The sequence below is a fragment of the Marmota monax genome, unplaced genomic scaffold (assembly GCF_021218885.2).
Source record: "Marmota monax isolate L192 unplaced genomic scaffold, Marmota_monax_Labrador192_F-V1.1 WCK01_AAM20220418_F8-fsc00112, whole genome shotgun sequence".
Taxonomy (NCBI): Eukaryota; Metazoa; Chordata; class Mammalia; order Rodentia; family Sciuridae; genus Marmota; species Marmota monax.
This window is the reverse complement of record NW_026692073.1, coordinates 1,839,557-1,855,803: the sequence shown is the minus strand read 5'-3', so window position 1 is coordinate 1,855,803 and position 16,247 is coordinate 1,839,557. Positions and strand designations below refer to the sequence as shown.

At 41.2% G+C, this 16,247-nt stretch overlaps 2 protein-coding genes and 1 non-coding gene across 4 annotated transcripts in view; 1 reads left to right on the top strand and 2 right to left on the bottom strand.

The window, feature by feature from the left end:
- Ccdc158 (coiled-coil domain containing 158) overlaps positions 1–8,568 on the top strand; it is an 81,934-nt gene extending 73,366 nt beyond the window's left edge. For both annotated transcript variants that reach the window (XM_058584228.1, XM_046459005.2), the window contains exons 24-25: positions 7,331–7,417; positions 8,364–8,568. In XM_058584228.1, the coding sequence (XP_058440211.1) occupies positions 7,331–7,417; positions 8,364–8,440 (164 nt within the window). In that variant the 3' untranslated portion in view covers positions 8,441–8,568. The remainder of the gene's footprint in view (positions 1–7,330; positions 7,418–8,363) is intronic.
- Positions 3,736–3,842, bottom strand: LOC124102899 (U6 spliceosomal RNA). Its single transcript, XR_006855029.1, has one exon. It is a non-coding gene; the product is annotated as a U6 spliceosomal RNA (small nuclear RNA).
- Positions 8,569–10,239: 1,671 nt separating the features above from the next.
- Stbd1 (starch binding domain 1) lies at positions 10,240–14,227 on the bottom strand. The gene is made up of 2 exons (XM_046458960.2): positions 13,878–14,227; positions 10,240–12,060 (listed from the first exon to the last, which is right to left on the bottom strand). Exons 1-2 carry the CDS (start codon positions 14,089–14,091, stop codon positions 11,228–11,230), a joined length of 1,047 nt encoding a protein of 348 aa, XP_046314916.1. The 5' UTR covers positions 14,092–14,227; the 3' UTR covers positions 10,240–11,227.
- Between the last annotated feature and the right edge of the window lie 2,020 nt (positions 14,228–16,247).

Here is a 16,247-nt window from a genome sequence, read left to right as displayed (position 1 = left end):
GAGATTAGTGCTCTATTTGATGTGTGTGTGGTAAAAATTTGCTCCCACTCTGTAGGCTCTCTCTTTTGCTAAGAAGAAGCTTTTCAGTTTGAATCCATTCCATTTATTAACTCTTGATTTTATTTCTTGCACTTTGGGAGTCTTGTTAAGGAAGTCAGGGCCTAATCCAACATGGTGAAGATTTGGGCCTACTTTTTCTCCTATTAGGTGCAGGGTCTCTGGTCTAATTCCTAGGTCCTTGATCCACTTTGAGTTGAGTTTTGTGTGTGGTGAGAGATAGGGGCTTAATTTCATTTTGCTGCATGTGGATTTCCAGTTTTCCAAGCACCATTTTTTGAAGAGTCTATCTTTTCTCCAGTATATGTTTTGGGCACATTTGTCTAGTATGAGATAACTGTAATTATGTGTGTTAGTCTCTGTGTCTTCTATTCTTCATTGGTCTACCAGTCTATTTTGGTGCCAGTACCATACTGGTTTTGTTACTGTTGCTCTGTAGGATAGTTTAAGGTCTGGTATAACGATGCCACCTACTTAACTCTTCTTGCTAAGGATTGCCTTAGGTATTCTTGGTCTCTTTGCAGATTGGTTGGTTGAATTTCATGACTGCTTTTTCTATTCCTATAAGGAATGTCATTGGGATTTTGATTGGAATTGCATTAAATCTGTATAGTGCTTTTGGTAGTACAGTCATTTTGACAATATTAATTCTGCCTATCCAAGAAGAAAGGAGATCTTTCCATCTTCTAAGGTCTTCTTTAATTTCTTTCTGTAGCGTTCTGTAGTTTTCATTGTAGAGGTCTTTCACCACTTTCATCAAGTTGATTTCCCCAATTTTTTTTTTGAGTCTGTTGTAAAGGGGGTAGTTTTCCTAATTTGTCTTTCAGAGGATTCATCACTGATGTATAGAAATGCATTTGATTTATGGGTGTTGATTTTATATCCTGCTACTTTGCTGAATTCATTTATTAGTCCTAGACGTTTCCTGGCAGAATTTTTCAGATCCTCTAAGCATAGAATCATGTCTTTGGCAAACAGTGATAGTTTGAGTTCTTCTTTTTCTATTTGTATCTTTTAATTTCTTTCGTCTGTCTAATTGCTCTGGCTAGAGTTTCAGGGACTACATTAAATAGAAGTGGTGAAAGAGGGCATCACTGTCTTGTTCCAGTTTTTAGAGGGAATGCTTTCAATTATTCTCCATTTAGAATGATGTTGGCCTTGGGCTTAGCATAGAAAGCTTTTAAAATGTTGAAATATGTTCCTATTATCCCTAATTTTTCTAATGTTTTGAACATGAAGGGGTGCTGTATTTTGTCTAATGCTTTTTCTTCATTTATTGAGATGATCATATGATTCTTATCTTTAAGTCTATTGATGTGATGAATTACATTTATTGACTTCCATATATTGAACCAATCTTGCATCCCTGGGATGAACCCCACTTGATCATGGTGCACTATGTTTTTAATATGTTTTTGTATTACATTTGCTGGAATTTTATTGAGAATTTTTGCATCTATGTTCATTAGAGATATTGGTCTGAAGTTTTCTTTCCTTAGTGTGCCTTTATCTGGTTTTGGAATCAGGGTGAAATTGGTCTCAGAGTTTGGAAGTATTCCCTCTTTTTCTATTTCATGGAATAATTTGAGGAGTACTGGTATTCTTTGGAGGGCTTGTAGAACTCAGCTGTGAATCTATCTGCTCCTGAGCTTTTCTTGGTTGGTAGGCTTTTTTTTTTTTTTTTTTTTGAGAGAAAATTTTTTAATATTTATTTTTTAGTTCTCGGCGGACACAACATCTTTCTTTGTATGTGGTGCTGAGGATCCAACATGGGCCGCACGCATGCCAGGCGAGCGGCTACCACTTGAGCCACATCCCCAGCCCGGTTGGTAGGCTTTTGATGGCATCTTCTGTTTCATAGCTTGAAAGTTATCTGTTTAACTTGTGTATATCGTTCTGATTCAGTTTGGGTAAATCATTTGACTCTAGAAATTTGTCGATGTCTTTGATATTTTCTATTTTATTGGCGTGCAAATTTTCAAAATAGTGTCTAATTATCTTCTGTATTTCTGTAGTGTCCTTTTTTGTCATGGATTTTAGTAATTTTGAGTTTTCTCTCTCCTCTTCGTTAGCATGGCGAAGAATTTATCAATTTTATTTATTCTTTCAAATAACCAACTTTTCATTTTGTCAAATTTTTTCAATTATTTCTTTTGTTTCAATTTTATTGATTTCAGCTCTGATTTTAATTATTTCCTGTCTTCTACTACTTTTGGTGTTGATTTGTTCTTCTTTTTCTAGGGCTTTGAGTTGTAATGTTAGGTCATTTATTTGTTGACTTTTTCTTCTTTTAAGGAATGAACTCCATGCAATGACCTTTCCTCTTAGTAGTACCTTCATAGTATCCCAGAGATTTTGATATGTTGTATCAGTGTTCTCATTTACCTCTAAGAATTTTTAATCTCTTCTCTGATGTCTTCTGCAATCCATTGTTATTCAATAGCATATTATTTAGTCTCCAGGTGTTAGATTAGCTTCTATTTTTATCATTGATTTCTAATTTCATTCCATTGTGATCTGATAGAATGCAGGGTAGTATCTCTACTTTTTTGTATTTGCTAAGAGTTGATTTGTGGCATAATAAATGGCCTGTTTTAGAGAAGGATCCATGTGCTGCTGAGAAGAAAGTGTATTTACTCGTTGATGAATAAAATATTCTTTATATGTCTGTTAAGTCTAATTATTGACTATATTATTGAGTTCTATAGTTTCTTTGTTTAGCTTTTGTTTGGAAGATCTATACAGTGGTGAAAGAAGTGTGTTAAAGTCACCCAGTATTATTGTGTTGTGGTCTATTTGACTCTTGAACTTGAGAAGAGTTTGTATGATGAACATAGATGCTCCATTGTTTGGGACATATATATTTATAATTGTATGTCTTGTTGATGTATGGTTCCCTTAAGCAGTATAAAATGTCCTTCATTATCCCTCTTGAGTAACTTTGGCTTGAAGTCTACTTTATTTGATGTGAGAATATAAAACTCTGCTTGTTTACACAGTCCATGTGAGTGATATGTTTTTTCCCAACCTTTCGCCTTCAGTCTGTTAGTGTCTTTTCCTATGAAATGAGACCCAGCATATTGTTGGGTCTTTTTTTTTAATCCCATCTGCCAGTCCATCTCTTTTGATTAATGAGTTCAGGCCATTAACATTCAGGGTTATTATTGAGACATGGTTTGTATTCCTGGTTATTTTGGTTTCTTTTTGGTTTTTAACTTGACTTGGTTTCTCCTTTGATTGGTTTTTCCTTTAGTGTGATACCTCCCTTTGCTGATTTTCATTGTTGTTTTTTATTTCCTCCTCATGGAATATTTTGCTGAGGATGTTCTATAGTGCAGACTTTCTTGTTGTAAATTCTTTTAACTTTTGTTTATCATGGAAGGTTTTTGTCATCAAATCTGAAGCTTAATTTTGCTGGAGATGAGATTCCTGGTTGGCATCCACTTTCTTTCAGAACTTGGTGTATGTTATTCCAGGATCTTTTAGATTTGAGGGTCTGGGTTGAGAAATCTGAAGAGATCCTAATTGGTTTCCCCCTCTATGTAATCTGATTCCTTTCACTTGTTGGTTTTAAAATTCTCTCCTTATTCTGTATGCAAAGTATTTTCATTATAATGTGCCTTGGTGTAGATCTGTTGTGATTTTGTACATTTGATATCCTGTAAGCCTCTTGTATTTAAAAATACAGAACGCTCCACAAATTTGCATGCCATCCTTGTGCAGAGGCCATGCTAACCTTCTTTGTATTGTTCCAATTTTAGTATATGTGCTGCTGAAGAGAGCGCTTCAATGTGCTTTCTGAAAAGAAAAAACAGTCCTGGGGTACTCTGAGTCTTTTCCATCTTTGAGTTCCACTCTGCGTCCCCATCAGGATCAGACTTTCCAATCTGTCCAACAACATAGCTTCCAGGGTACTTTTGAAGTCCCCAGCTGGGATCAGACCTGTAAGTCTGTTCCAAATTGTCTGCAAATTGTCAATCATATGAGCATCTTCGGCCCCATTATGCAGTTTTCAGGGTGTTTGATAGCCCCTACCTAGGTTTTAAGAAAAAACCCTGAAAAGAACATTCCTAAGATCTCAAGTAATCTAGGTACATTCAATAATTTGCAATTTCTTGTTATTTAAAATAATAGAGAGGACACAAAACCCTGTAGAGAGCTTAGAGGCACTTTGGGATAGGATAAAGTCAGATAAGTTTTAATTAGAAATCTGTTCATATAATAGGGGTTCACTTTGTTTTGAACATAACTCTCACTGTTCTGACAACTGTTACTTATTTAAAAGCTGACTCCCCCTATTCCTAAGTAAGGGTGAAGTGACATTAGCTATTTCCCATTTTCCACCTTCGGCTAAGGTATCTGTCCTTTGGCTCACTGACCATAGGAATGGGATCATGCTTGCACGCCTAAGAAACTGTTCTCTCTCTCAAGGCCACACATAAATCATGACCAGCGCACAGCTTTGCACCACCTTTTTAGTCCCCTGTCTCCCCAACAGTGAGAATGATACTCCCTAGTATTGAATAACTTAGCTGGGGCACTTAAAGTGAGACTGCAAAGAAAGTTGAGAAAAGGGAGTGAGGAAAGACAGGCCAAGAACAAGATATTCCTTCAGTTTTAGCTGAAACTTGGGGTCAAGAGATTTATGGCACAAGCATAGAGTTGGATTTGCCACTAAGTGTACTGGGTCTAAATGTGGTGTTTAGTGGGGAGTAGTTTCCTTGATTGTTACATCAAGGCCTTTAACAATGTGTTTTGGGTGAACCCCATGTTTGGCAAAACAAAGGGATGCTCAAGCTGGGAGACAATCTCTCATATTCGTTTTAGGAAGCAATTCAAGTTCCCTTTGACTCAGGAAAGGGGTACGTTGGCCTAAGGGACTCTCCTATCTTCAGTGTTTTTATAAACAAGTACTCATCTTCTTAAGGGACAAACAGACGTTTGACCAAGGAAAGGAAGAAGAAAAAGAATAAGAACATCACCTGTTTAAGTCCCACAGAAGTTAAGAAACCTATATGATGCCCACTGTGCAGCATAAGAGCAAGAAAGGGCTTTAAGAGGATCACTGAGCTCCTTTGCAGTTTTAAAGTTCAAAGATTTACTAGATCCCTAGGACCACATCAGCCGCCACCTTATTGATATTTGAATCTACTGGGCATGGAGCTTTCCCAGCCACCTAAGAAGGGGAGCCCAGGACAAATGAGGCATATGGAGATTGTGCTCTCTGGTCTTTGAAAGTAGAAACAGAGGGAGGGGGAGAGAGAGAGTGAGAGAGAGGGAGGAAGGGAAGGAGGGAGAGGCAGATAGAAATAGGTTACAGGTACAGGAACTAAGCGAATAAGTCATAGTCAAGACACTTACCAAAGTTGATGCCTCTGAAGCCCCATCCTCAGGGGCCAAGAGATGTCACAGAAAAGATGTCTCTGAAGAAGGGTAGGAGGAGTTTCTAGAGAGGGGGAACTCAACTCAAGACCAATGGGGTACTTGGCATACATGATAGAAAAGATTGTCAGCACAAGCCAGACAAAAGCATAGACAGAAGTTTTTTTAGGAAGGTAGTACTCATTCAAAGGACAATGTGGCTGTCTCAAGAGTGAGAAGCAGCCCAAACTCAGACAAGGGGCCCAATATTTATAGAAGGGCTATATCAGGTGCCAAACTGGAGGTGGATGTAGGATGGAACCACACAATTTCAGTTTTCCTGTACTTATGTATTTCTCTCATTTTATAAGGGTGTGGGCCAAGGTTTACAACTGTGTTTTCTGCAGCTCAGTGGCTTGACTCTGCATTTCAATGGCTTGAGGGTATTTCCCTTAAGATTCCATATTTCTCTCTATATATCCTAAATCCCTATCTCAAGGAGGTGAGGCAGGAAGATCACAAGTTCAAAACCAGTCTCAGCAAATTAAGAGAGACTCTAAGCAACTTAGTGATTCCCTGCCAAAAAAATAAAAAATAAAACAGAGCTGGGCTCAGTAGTACACTCCTGTAATCCCAGTGACTGGGGCTGGGGAGGCTGGGGCTCCAGAGGCTGAGACAGGAGGATCTCAAGTTCAAAGCCAGTTTCAGCAAAAGCAAGGCACTAAGCAACTTAGTGAGACCCTGTCTCTAAATAAAACACAAAATAGGGCTGGGGATATAGCTCAGTGGCCGAGTGCTCCTGAGTTCAATCCTTGGTACCCAAAAAATAAATAAATATAAAACTATCTGGGGATGTGGTTCAGTGCTTAAGCACCCTGGGTTCGATTCCTGGTACTCCTCCTCCCCCCAAATTTAAAGTATCAAATTATTTATCTGTTAAGAGCAGTGATTATTGTAGGAAAGTTATCACTTTGTTAATTTATGTTACATGATAACTTGGCATTTTTCCCCTGTTGTTAGATAATCAGAAAACATCACGTTTCATAGCATTAATGTCAGAAACCTCTCAAGAAATTGTTTCTCATCCTCTTGAATTAAAATAATAACTAGATGATTGTCTTTAATTCTAATATCTGTAATGAAAAAAAGGTGCTTTTTAATAGCAAGATGAGCCAGCAAATAATTTTATGAAGATTATACAGCTAGTTAGGGGCTAAGATCAAAGTAGAATCTTTAGGGATGGGGGATATAGCTTAGTGGTAGAGCACTTGTTTAGCATGTGTAAGGTCCTAAATTCAATCCCAAGCACTACAAAAGAAAAATAAAAAAGAATTAAATTACTCAGCTTGCTAATCAGGTATCTTTAGAGATAGACAGGACTTAGCACATTTATTGGAGAATAGCTTTCATGCCTCGGGGTGCTTTTCAGTTGCTATTGCCACTTTTATTGTAGGTCGCTGAAGACATGGAAGCACCCACCTGACCCTCTCCCATGATGCCAATACTATTCTCATTCAGGTGACAACTAATGGATGGGCAGTGGCCTCACATATATTTGAAAGCAGCGCCAATGTCTGAATTAGATCTTGCTCCCCCAAGCCCTAAGTTAATAGAACTAGTCAGGTTTGGCATGAAAAGCTGTCATTTACAATGCAGAGTATGTCATTAATTAAACTTGAAGTATTCTCACCCATCCCATTTAATACTATGTAGTTAAATAATAGTGAAGATTGGAAACAAAATAAAATAGACTAGCATTGTGATATTTATATAGGAGACAATTTCCTTATCTTAAAAGTGTTTTAAAGTTTTCTTTATTTTTAAGGAGAAGTCATTTAACCTGAAATTGCAAATATACTTTAGATATCACATTTAAGCAATTTTCTAATAGATTCACAGTCTCCCCCACTAGAAACAACAGGAAAAACATGCAGAAAACTTCAGAACAGATTGGAAAGCTTGCAAACCCTGGTAGAAGATTTGCAGCTGAAGAACCAAGGTACATTGCTTATTTTGGGAGAGTTCTTGTTCCTAAGAGTACTTACCTTCACTAGGCATGGTGACACACACCTGTAATCCCAGCAGCTCATGAGGCTAAGACAGGAGGATCACAAGTTTGAAGCCAGACTCAGCAATTTAGTGAGACCCTAAGCATCTTAGTAAAACCCTGTCTTAAAATAAAAAATAAATAAAGGACCAAGGATGTAACTCATTGGTTAAAGCACCCCTGGGTATAAATCTCTGGTTTAAAAAAAAAAAAAAAGAATCTTTGCCTTCCCTTCAGATTAATTCTCCTAGCTATAGAGCCATTAAAAGGTATTGAATTAGCAATTTAGAAACTTTATTCAACATTTGAGCATCTCAGCCATGACCAACCCCTACATTAATTGTCTGATCTTGGTCCTGCTCCACCCTACTCTTATCTGATAGGGATGACAATTTTGCTGACCAACCCTCAATAGGGTTGAGAGGTTTTTCATGTGAACTTTCCTGTACACTGTCCTTCTTGTCTATTTTTTCTATAAACAGACACTTGTATAATGGTAGCCAAAATAGAATTAGAGTTCATAGCCAGAAAACAAAATAATGATATTTAGCCTACACATAATTTAAATTAGTTTAGAGCTATAAGAGACTATGTCACCCAATGAATGAATCACAAAATAAAAAGTTAATCCACTTGTAAAAATCTGAAGCCATTTGAATGAGAAACTACTACAATCTGCAGATGATGGGCAGCTCTTGCTAAATACCATGGATATGGGAGAACTATCATGTTTCATGCTTTTCTGTTTCATAACTCTACCTTTCAAAAAATATGCTCCATTGCAAATTTTCACAATTTCTTAATTCTATACTGTTAAAAAGTGAATCTTTAAAGAAGCACATAATTTAAAACCAAAGTAGATTTTCTTATTCTAACTTTGTTTTATCAACATTTTCAGCAATGTCTTCAATGATCAGAAATCAAGAAAAGAGGATACAGAAAGTGAAAGACCAGGAAAAAATGTTACTGAAATGACACATTGCTTGCCTATTCTTTACAGAGGGATGATGCCCAATTAATTGTGCTGTTACTTTAATTAGTGCCCTGTGTGCTTTTTTTCTTTTTATGTGAAAATTTAATAAAAGATACCTGTCCTGTAAAAATCTACTTTGAATCAAACTATTCTTGAGTGCTCTCACAGGAAAACTTCAGACAATACTAGCTATATTTGAAAGTATTCATATATTATGACGTGTTCATTTGTGCTAGTTCCAGTGTACTGGAATAACTGTGTGTGTTTTGTTATCTTTACTGGCTCTAAGACATTAGGGTTTTTTTTTTTTTTTCAGCTTAAAAAATGCCTGGGGTAAAATGTGATTTCATGTGGAAATGAAGTGGCATAATGCCAAGGACAGGACAAACTCCAGCAGGGCCTTCTTTTGTGACTCTGAACTCACTGTTTGTCCTGTCAATATAAGTGAAGGTAATCAGATAACAAAACTTTGGGGCCCTTAGTCAAAACTTTCAGAAGTCTTTATTAATTACCAAAGAAAGTAAATATTTTTGTTACTCTTCATCAAGTGAGTAGAAACTTCTAGGTTGAAATAATTCAGTCTTGCCTTAATTAGAATTTAATAAATTAGGAGGGTTTGCTTGTGTACCAAATACAATGAGACAAGAAGAACAGAAATAAACATGTTTCATTTGTGCCAAAACATCAGGGACAATTTGGCAGAAGGCTAACTGTTCAAAAAGTTGTGCTCCTGTTTCCCCATAGAGAACAGTTGTCTAGCAGACAGTCTATTTTCCAGTTCCACCTCCTTTACATCTAGTTTTGGTCACCTGACCAGCTCTCACTAATAGAATGGAAAGTGGGAAGAATACTATGTGGCACTTTCAAACAAAAAGTGTTAATATGCAATTTTCCTTGCTTTATTTTCCTCCCATAGCTGGATGCAGAGGACGGGAAGAGTCCTCATGGATATTAGCACCATAGGGCAAAAGGGAGCCTAGGTGATTTACTCTGCAAGGAAGAGAGCAGCCGTGCTGCTGAGACCCACTAACTGGTACAGGGACAAGAACTGGGCATCTGGTGTTGCTGCCTTCCATGATAGCCTGGAAACACAGCTTGCTGGGTCTAGCAAATGGGCTGAGGACGCGCATGCTCTCAAAACCCTATTGCCACATCCCATTTTAAATGATTTTTTAAAACAAAGTTTAATAGTCTATGTTAATCTCTTAAGTCTGTTGGCTTTAGTGAAAGATTTTTATTTCATCAGATAATAAAATGGCTGACAGAATTCTAAAAATATTTTTATTTAAAGTGTTTTATCTTTAATTTTACCTTATAGGAATGCTTGATTATGTGCATTAATGATAAATGCCTTCTGCAAACCTCACTGGTATAATACAAAATTTGTTACCAAGTATGTAAGCAGTATATATGAATTTAACATACAGTACTGTGAGCCCCAAACTGTCAAACAGCTCTGTTTAGCACTTTCTAATGCTACTTTCTGTTGGGTTTATGTTTTTTTCAGCAAAGAGTTTTACTAGGATTATTGTTTCACCAATAGATGTTACACTTACTAAAAGTCATTTTAACATATAAGAATTCATTTTCAAGTACAGGCATGCTGAATTTCCCTCCAAGCAAAAGTTTTAAAAGAAATATTTTAAACTTTTTCTCCAAAGAGAGGAGAAAAACAGACTCTTCATACTTAATTTGATTTTTTTAAATGTGTCTCTTATTGAAGAAAATATTAGTATTTTATTTTACATGTATGCTATTATGGTACTAAGAATTAGACAAGTAATTCAGACATTTAACAAGGTTATTAAAACTCAAATTTTATTCTTTATTCAGATACAATAACTTAAAGCTTAAATGTCTCCTTTCAGAGCAAAGATATACTTTTGTCTCACTGACCTGGGTAAAATTTGTCACCTGAGATACTACTGGGATGAAAGGAGTGGGAAGGGGGCGAGGGATGGAAACAGTTGCAATGGGACAGTCCATCTGTTGAGACCTGGTGAGAGAGGGCAGCACTGAGCAGGGAGATGGTCCTAAGGGGCTCCCAGAGTAAGTGATGGGTCAGCCAGGCTGAACCTGGACCTCCTGGTCCTCTAGGAGGTATCCCTCACCTCAGGCCCCCTCACTCAGCCTGCATCTGAACTTCATTTATATTCCCTTTCTCATGGGGATGTTCCCATGCCTGACTTCCTTGAGGGTAGACTCTGATCATTAAGACAAAGACTTCAAATCCACACCTGGCAGGCAAAAATCAGACAAAAACCCTGGGGAGTCTCAGAACTTTACCTCAGATCCTTACTAATCACACATACTGACCAGACATTTTTCTGGTCACAATTCCATATGGAGTTAACTATTTTAAATGTAAAATGTGTGAAGAGAGTTTCTTCAGCTGTTTCCAAAGAGACTCGTTTATTGCCTTGGTCTCCAGAGTGCCTGTAAAAGCTCAAGCTTGAATCAGTGGAGCTGGTTAGTGTCTGTGCTTCCTGACCACAGTCCACACCTGAAGTTTAGCTAACTCAACCCCCACCCCAAGGCCGAGCCCCAAGGTAATGATTTATCAGCACAGGTCAGTCAACCCAAGCCACAGGAGAAAAAAAGTCCATGCTCACTGGAAACATTATCTGCATATATATATTTCTGACATCAGACAAAAGCCACTAGCGAATTCAAAACAGCTCTGATGGCTAAATTTGGAGTCACGCTGCCTTTATTTTAAATTATTCAGTGTGCTCCATAGCCTCAGCCTTTTCTACATTCTGCTACAGCCTGTTATTTGGCAGGCAGAATCAGTGAATCCCCCACAAGCCCTGAACCACTTTATCCTCATGACCAGTCTCTAAGAGTCTATTGCTGCATTCTTCCCAGCGAGTAACTCCCCCATTCTCTACCAACACAAACTTCCACTCCACCACTGTATCTGCTGGCAGGAAAACAGAATGAGACCAAAACCCATCCTGGTGATAGTGGAGAGGGATGTAAGTATTCCATCTCCCAAGATTCTCGTGGTCTCCAGTTATTGCGATGAATTGACTATCAGTGCCCGTGATGTAATGTACCTGAAACCTGATGTTAACTTGCCGAGACTCTGAAGCTATCGTTGCGACCTTTTTTGCTTTCCCATTCACTTCCCAACCTCTTGCCTCCACACGAGTGCTTCTGCCACTGTCCATTGAGGCCTCAAGACTGCCACCCAAACCCACATCTCCCCAAGATGAGTGCCTAGACACCATTTCCCAGTCCTCATGGTCAGTGAGGTCCTGACTGTTCAAGTGTGCAAGACTCACTTCTGTAGCTCTGTCCATGAGCAGGTTGCTAGAGGGCAACTTCTCTGCAGATGATGTAGCTGCTTTAGTGGGTGTGTCATGTTCTTTTTGGAATTTCTGTTCTCCTCTGTGAGATTCAAGGCTTTTATTTCTTGAAACTTGAGAGTAACCACTGGAGTTGGCAATCTCAGAGGTAGCTAGAGACTGTGTGTCTGGGATCTGTCTAGCAGGAGCAGGCTGTCTTGCACTGTCCCAGTATTCTCCGGAAGGATTCTGTGGTCTCTGTGATGCTTCCTGTAGGTTACCAAGACCTTTGGTCTCAGAAATCAAATGTCCATTGCTTTCTTGAAGATGCTCTAAGGAACAAAAGGAAAAATGTACCATGTTAGGCAGTTCACAAAAGAAAGACTGAGAATAGAGACTGTTATTGAAGGCTTTACTATAACTCTGCAGTTCACCAAGTCTCTTAAAATCTAGTACATATTTATCTGTTGTGTTCTAAGAATATACATGTCTATCTGACAATAAAAGGCACATCCAGGAGCATCAGTGAGAGAGCAGAAGACTGTAAATGAGGTGGCAAGTTGGAAAGGCAGAAGTGTAAACCTGTCCTCAGCCTGGCACAGTCCTGTCAGAGCTGGCATGCAACCAAGTCAAGTTGTTAGGCTCCTATCATCAAAAATGCTGTCCAAGGGCTGGAGCTATAGCTCAGTGGTAGAGTATATGCTTCGTATGTGCAAGGGCGGGCACACGGACACACACACACACACACACACACACACACAGAGCAAGGATCTGCCCTCATGTGGTGAGCAGATCAGGAGCCATTACTAAGGGAACAGCAAGGGCAGTGCATGATTGGTCAAGGTAAGGGATGAGGTGAACTGTCAGTGGGGGTGAGCTAGTTTCTCCTTGCCAGTGCCACAAGTATTTCTTTAGTGGGAAAAAAAAAATCTTTTTGCAGCCCCTTCCACTATTCATACTTAAAAAAAAGGGGGGGGGGTCTTAAAACTACACAAATCAAGTCTCCTAAAGAATTTCCATCTTGTTGGTAATCCAAATAGTTCCTTACAAGACCGAAATCTTCAAAATCATACAATCAGCCCAAGTGGTGTATTTGAGGGGAAAGGGAAGGGCAGTCTGGTTTCATTTTACCTCTTTTTTCCCCCCAGTGGTGGGGTTGGAAATGAGATGTCAACAAATATTACTCTGAATTTGCAATTTTTCTACCTAAAACATGAGGCTGATCTTTAGGGGAAAAAAGGTAATCCCAAACTGATGGCAGGAAAGGCACAGCAGAATTTTTTGTAGCTACAAATGAACACGCCACTAAAAATAAAGTTCGCAGATGTCATTTTCACCATTAGGCTGCTGTCCATGACAGGCTGTTTGCCAGGGAGGGCACTGGAAGGTGGGTTTTGTGCCAGTGCTCGCTCTTTGACTATCTTCTCTAAAACACATAGGTTTGAACCTAGATGTCGATTCTACTCATCAGAGTTGGGTCGCCTGTTAAGAGTGCCTTCCCAAGGGGGATTAGATCACCCTCCGCTGTTCTAGAGGGCCGCGTGTGAGGGTTGGTAATTCTGAAATGGGCTCAGGGCTTCAGCTGCAGCGTTCCTGGCTGGAATCCAAGCTGAACTTTGCCTTCCTGTAGAAGCGTCCAGATAGCAGGAGGGGCTCACGGCGCATCTCTAGTGTGGGGTGAGAGGGCGTGGGGCTATGGGACTGGACTCAGAAAAAGTCCCTGCTCGGCCAGAAATTGAATAGGGTTGTGGGATGCCCCCCAAACCTAGGACTGCCTTTCCGAAAAGCCGGGAAACGGCAACGCAACAGCAGCCACCCGCACCGCACCAAGCGCGGTCAAGCTGAAGGGCCAGTCCCCGCTGGAGCGGCCAGGACCCAGGCTCTTGGGTGGGCGCCGAGGGCAGAGACTCTGCGGGGCGCGGCCCTGGGAGGATCGGGTAGGGTATCTCCGAGACTTCCGTGGAGGGTGAGAAACGTGTTTGGGCCTTGGGAAAAGGCGATGTGCGAAGGGTCCAGGCCCTTGCAGGGAAAGCTCCTCCGCCGAGATCGGCCGCTAGTAAAGCTTCAGGTGGGTTTCTTCCCTCCCTTGATGAACTTCACAACACCTGGTAGACACGCCCTGGAGACGCGCGGAGAAAAAAAATAATACCTGGTTTGATGACCACCTCCTGCTTGTAAGGTCCGGGGCTCAATCCACCGCTGCCAGCACCCTGATCGCTTCCAGGAGCCGCAATATCGGCGTCCTTACGCTGCTCGGTGCCCCCGTCCTTCCCGTTGTCCCCGGGGTCGCCCCGCAGCAGCCAAACGAAAAGCGCTCCTGCCAGACCCCCTCCGACCAGCAGGGCTGACCAGACGGAGCCCATGACTGAGAGGCTGCAGCCGCGGGAGACGACGAGAACCTGGACTAGAGCTCGGATCTCGCAGGCAGAGCCACACCCACTCCGCCCGCTCCAGCCTTTTACGGTTTCTGCGGCCGGCGCTCCCGAGCCGAGCCCAGCCCTCCGCGACTGAGACTCAACTTTCCTAGCCCCGCCCACTCCCCGCCCCCGACCCGCGGCCCCCGGCTGCAGCGGGGCTGGGACTCGAGCACAAGCCGCACTCAACACTTTTTTCTTGGTTCTTCCAGTCACCCGCTGCAAAGAGCGCGTGGTGCAGCATTCCGCTTGTGTCCCGCGCGCGTAAAGAGCTCAAAAGCGCACAATATTGCGCGCGCTCCTGGGTCCTGCCCCACACCCTTCTTTCTCTCGCGGCTGTCGGCGAGGTCCTGTCCAGCCTCGCGCTCCGACGGGAATCTCGTTTCCCCTCCCCTTTGACAAACAGCGCGGCCAGCCCGAGGCCAACAGCTTCCAGGAACTTGAGGCTCTAGAGGCCGCTAGGCGTCGGTGACGCGCGGTCCAGGGCCAGCTCCGGAGAGGACCTGCGTTCGAACGGGGGGCGGGGCGGTGAGTAGGCAGATGCGGTGCCCAAAACCTGCGAGACCCTATGGAAGCTCCATCTGGCAACCAATTACTTGCGCATAGCCTCCCTAAGCCTTTGCCTCATCATCTATAAAATAGAAGGATAGAACTGACAACGTATACATCTATAAATGCCAAGTATTTCAACCACTTCCTCTCGTAGCTTCTTCCTTGAACTGTGTGGTTGCTGCGAATTGTGCGCCCACCTATCTGGACTGGATAGTGTCCAGGCACAAGCTCCTATACATAAATTTATTAGTAAAAATAGCAGTTCCCTATTAAGCGCTGTTTGTATTCCAAGTGTTTTATATATGTGTTTATTTAATCCTCCCAAAACAATAGCAACCCTGTAAGCTAAGAAGTATACACTACCCCGCCCCCAAATTCCACATCCTCTGCAAATGTAATGACTTTACAAACTTACTTTCAAGCTGAACATCCCCCACCTTTGTGTCTGAGCCAAATCCAACTGCTGAAGGCCACAGATGGCAAATATCCACCTTGGAGTAATTACTAACATGCCTCCTTAGAGTAGGACAAATGATTCCAATGTACCCCTTGCTGGGAACAAACAACTTCTGACAGGAAGCTCCTTCTAGAGGGCTGGCTCAGCCTTCCTGCAGGTGGCAAATTCTACTATTATACAGTTAGAACACACACACACACAATTATAAGGGAGGGGTGGAAGGCTGGGTGATGCCTACTGGGTGTCTCCTCCTGGGTGCCTAATGGACATCTCCAACCCAGCTCACCCAGATCTGCACTCTTCAAACCTGGTACTTGCCCCACAGTTCCTCATCTCAACAACTGAAAACTATATCCTTCCTGTCACTACAAACAAAACAAAACTACTTCAAGCCATCAGTCAGGTGATTTTGTGTAACCAAGACTATCATGCCAGTCCTCTGCTCAAGATTCTCCTATTGAAAAAACCTTGAGCACTCTGTAGCATCTGTCCCCCATGACCTCTCAGGACTCATCTCAAACTTGTCCCCTCCAGCCACACTGACTTTTTTGCTTTACAAAGATTCTATATGCATTTTAACACAACAGAGAACTCACCTTTTTGTCACATAGGTTTCCTGTCTTCAACTAATTATGGTGTCAATGGAGGATTTGAGGGGCAAACCGTATCCAAACCATAGCAATTATTATTATTATTATTTAGCAGGAATTGAACCCAGGGGCACTTAACCACTGAGTCACATCCACATTATATTTTATTTAGAGACAGAGTGTCACATTGAGTTGTTTAGTGCCTCACTAAGTTGCTGAGGCTGGCTTTCAACTGGTGATCCGCCTGCCTCAGCCTCCTGAGCCGCTAGGACTACAGGCATGTGACACCACATCTGGCCCATATAGCATGTATCTTTTATAATAAACCAGAAAATGTAATTAAATTGTTTCCCTGAGTTCTAGCAAATCATAGAACCTAAGGAGGGAGTCATAGGAAACGCCAGTTCATAGCTGATTGGCCAGAAGTAGGAGAGGCTTGGACTTGGGATTGGTCTCCAAAGTAGAGGAAGTCTTGAGAAATTAAGTCCTTAAACTTGTATGATCTT

What these genes read in the sequence shown, in the direction of transcription:
- Stbd1 (XM_046458960.2), bottom strand. Translation starts at nt 14,091, where the DNA reads ATGGGCTCCGTCTGGTCAGCCCTGCTGGTCGGAGGGGGTCTGGCAGGA. An exon ending in GGAGGTGGTCATCAAACCAG is followed by an intron (nt 12,061 to 13,877) that starts GTATTATTTTTT and finishes TTTGTTCCTTAG; the next exon opens with AGCATCTTCAAGAAAGCAAT.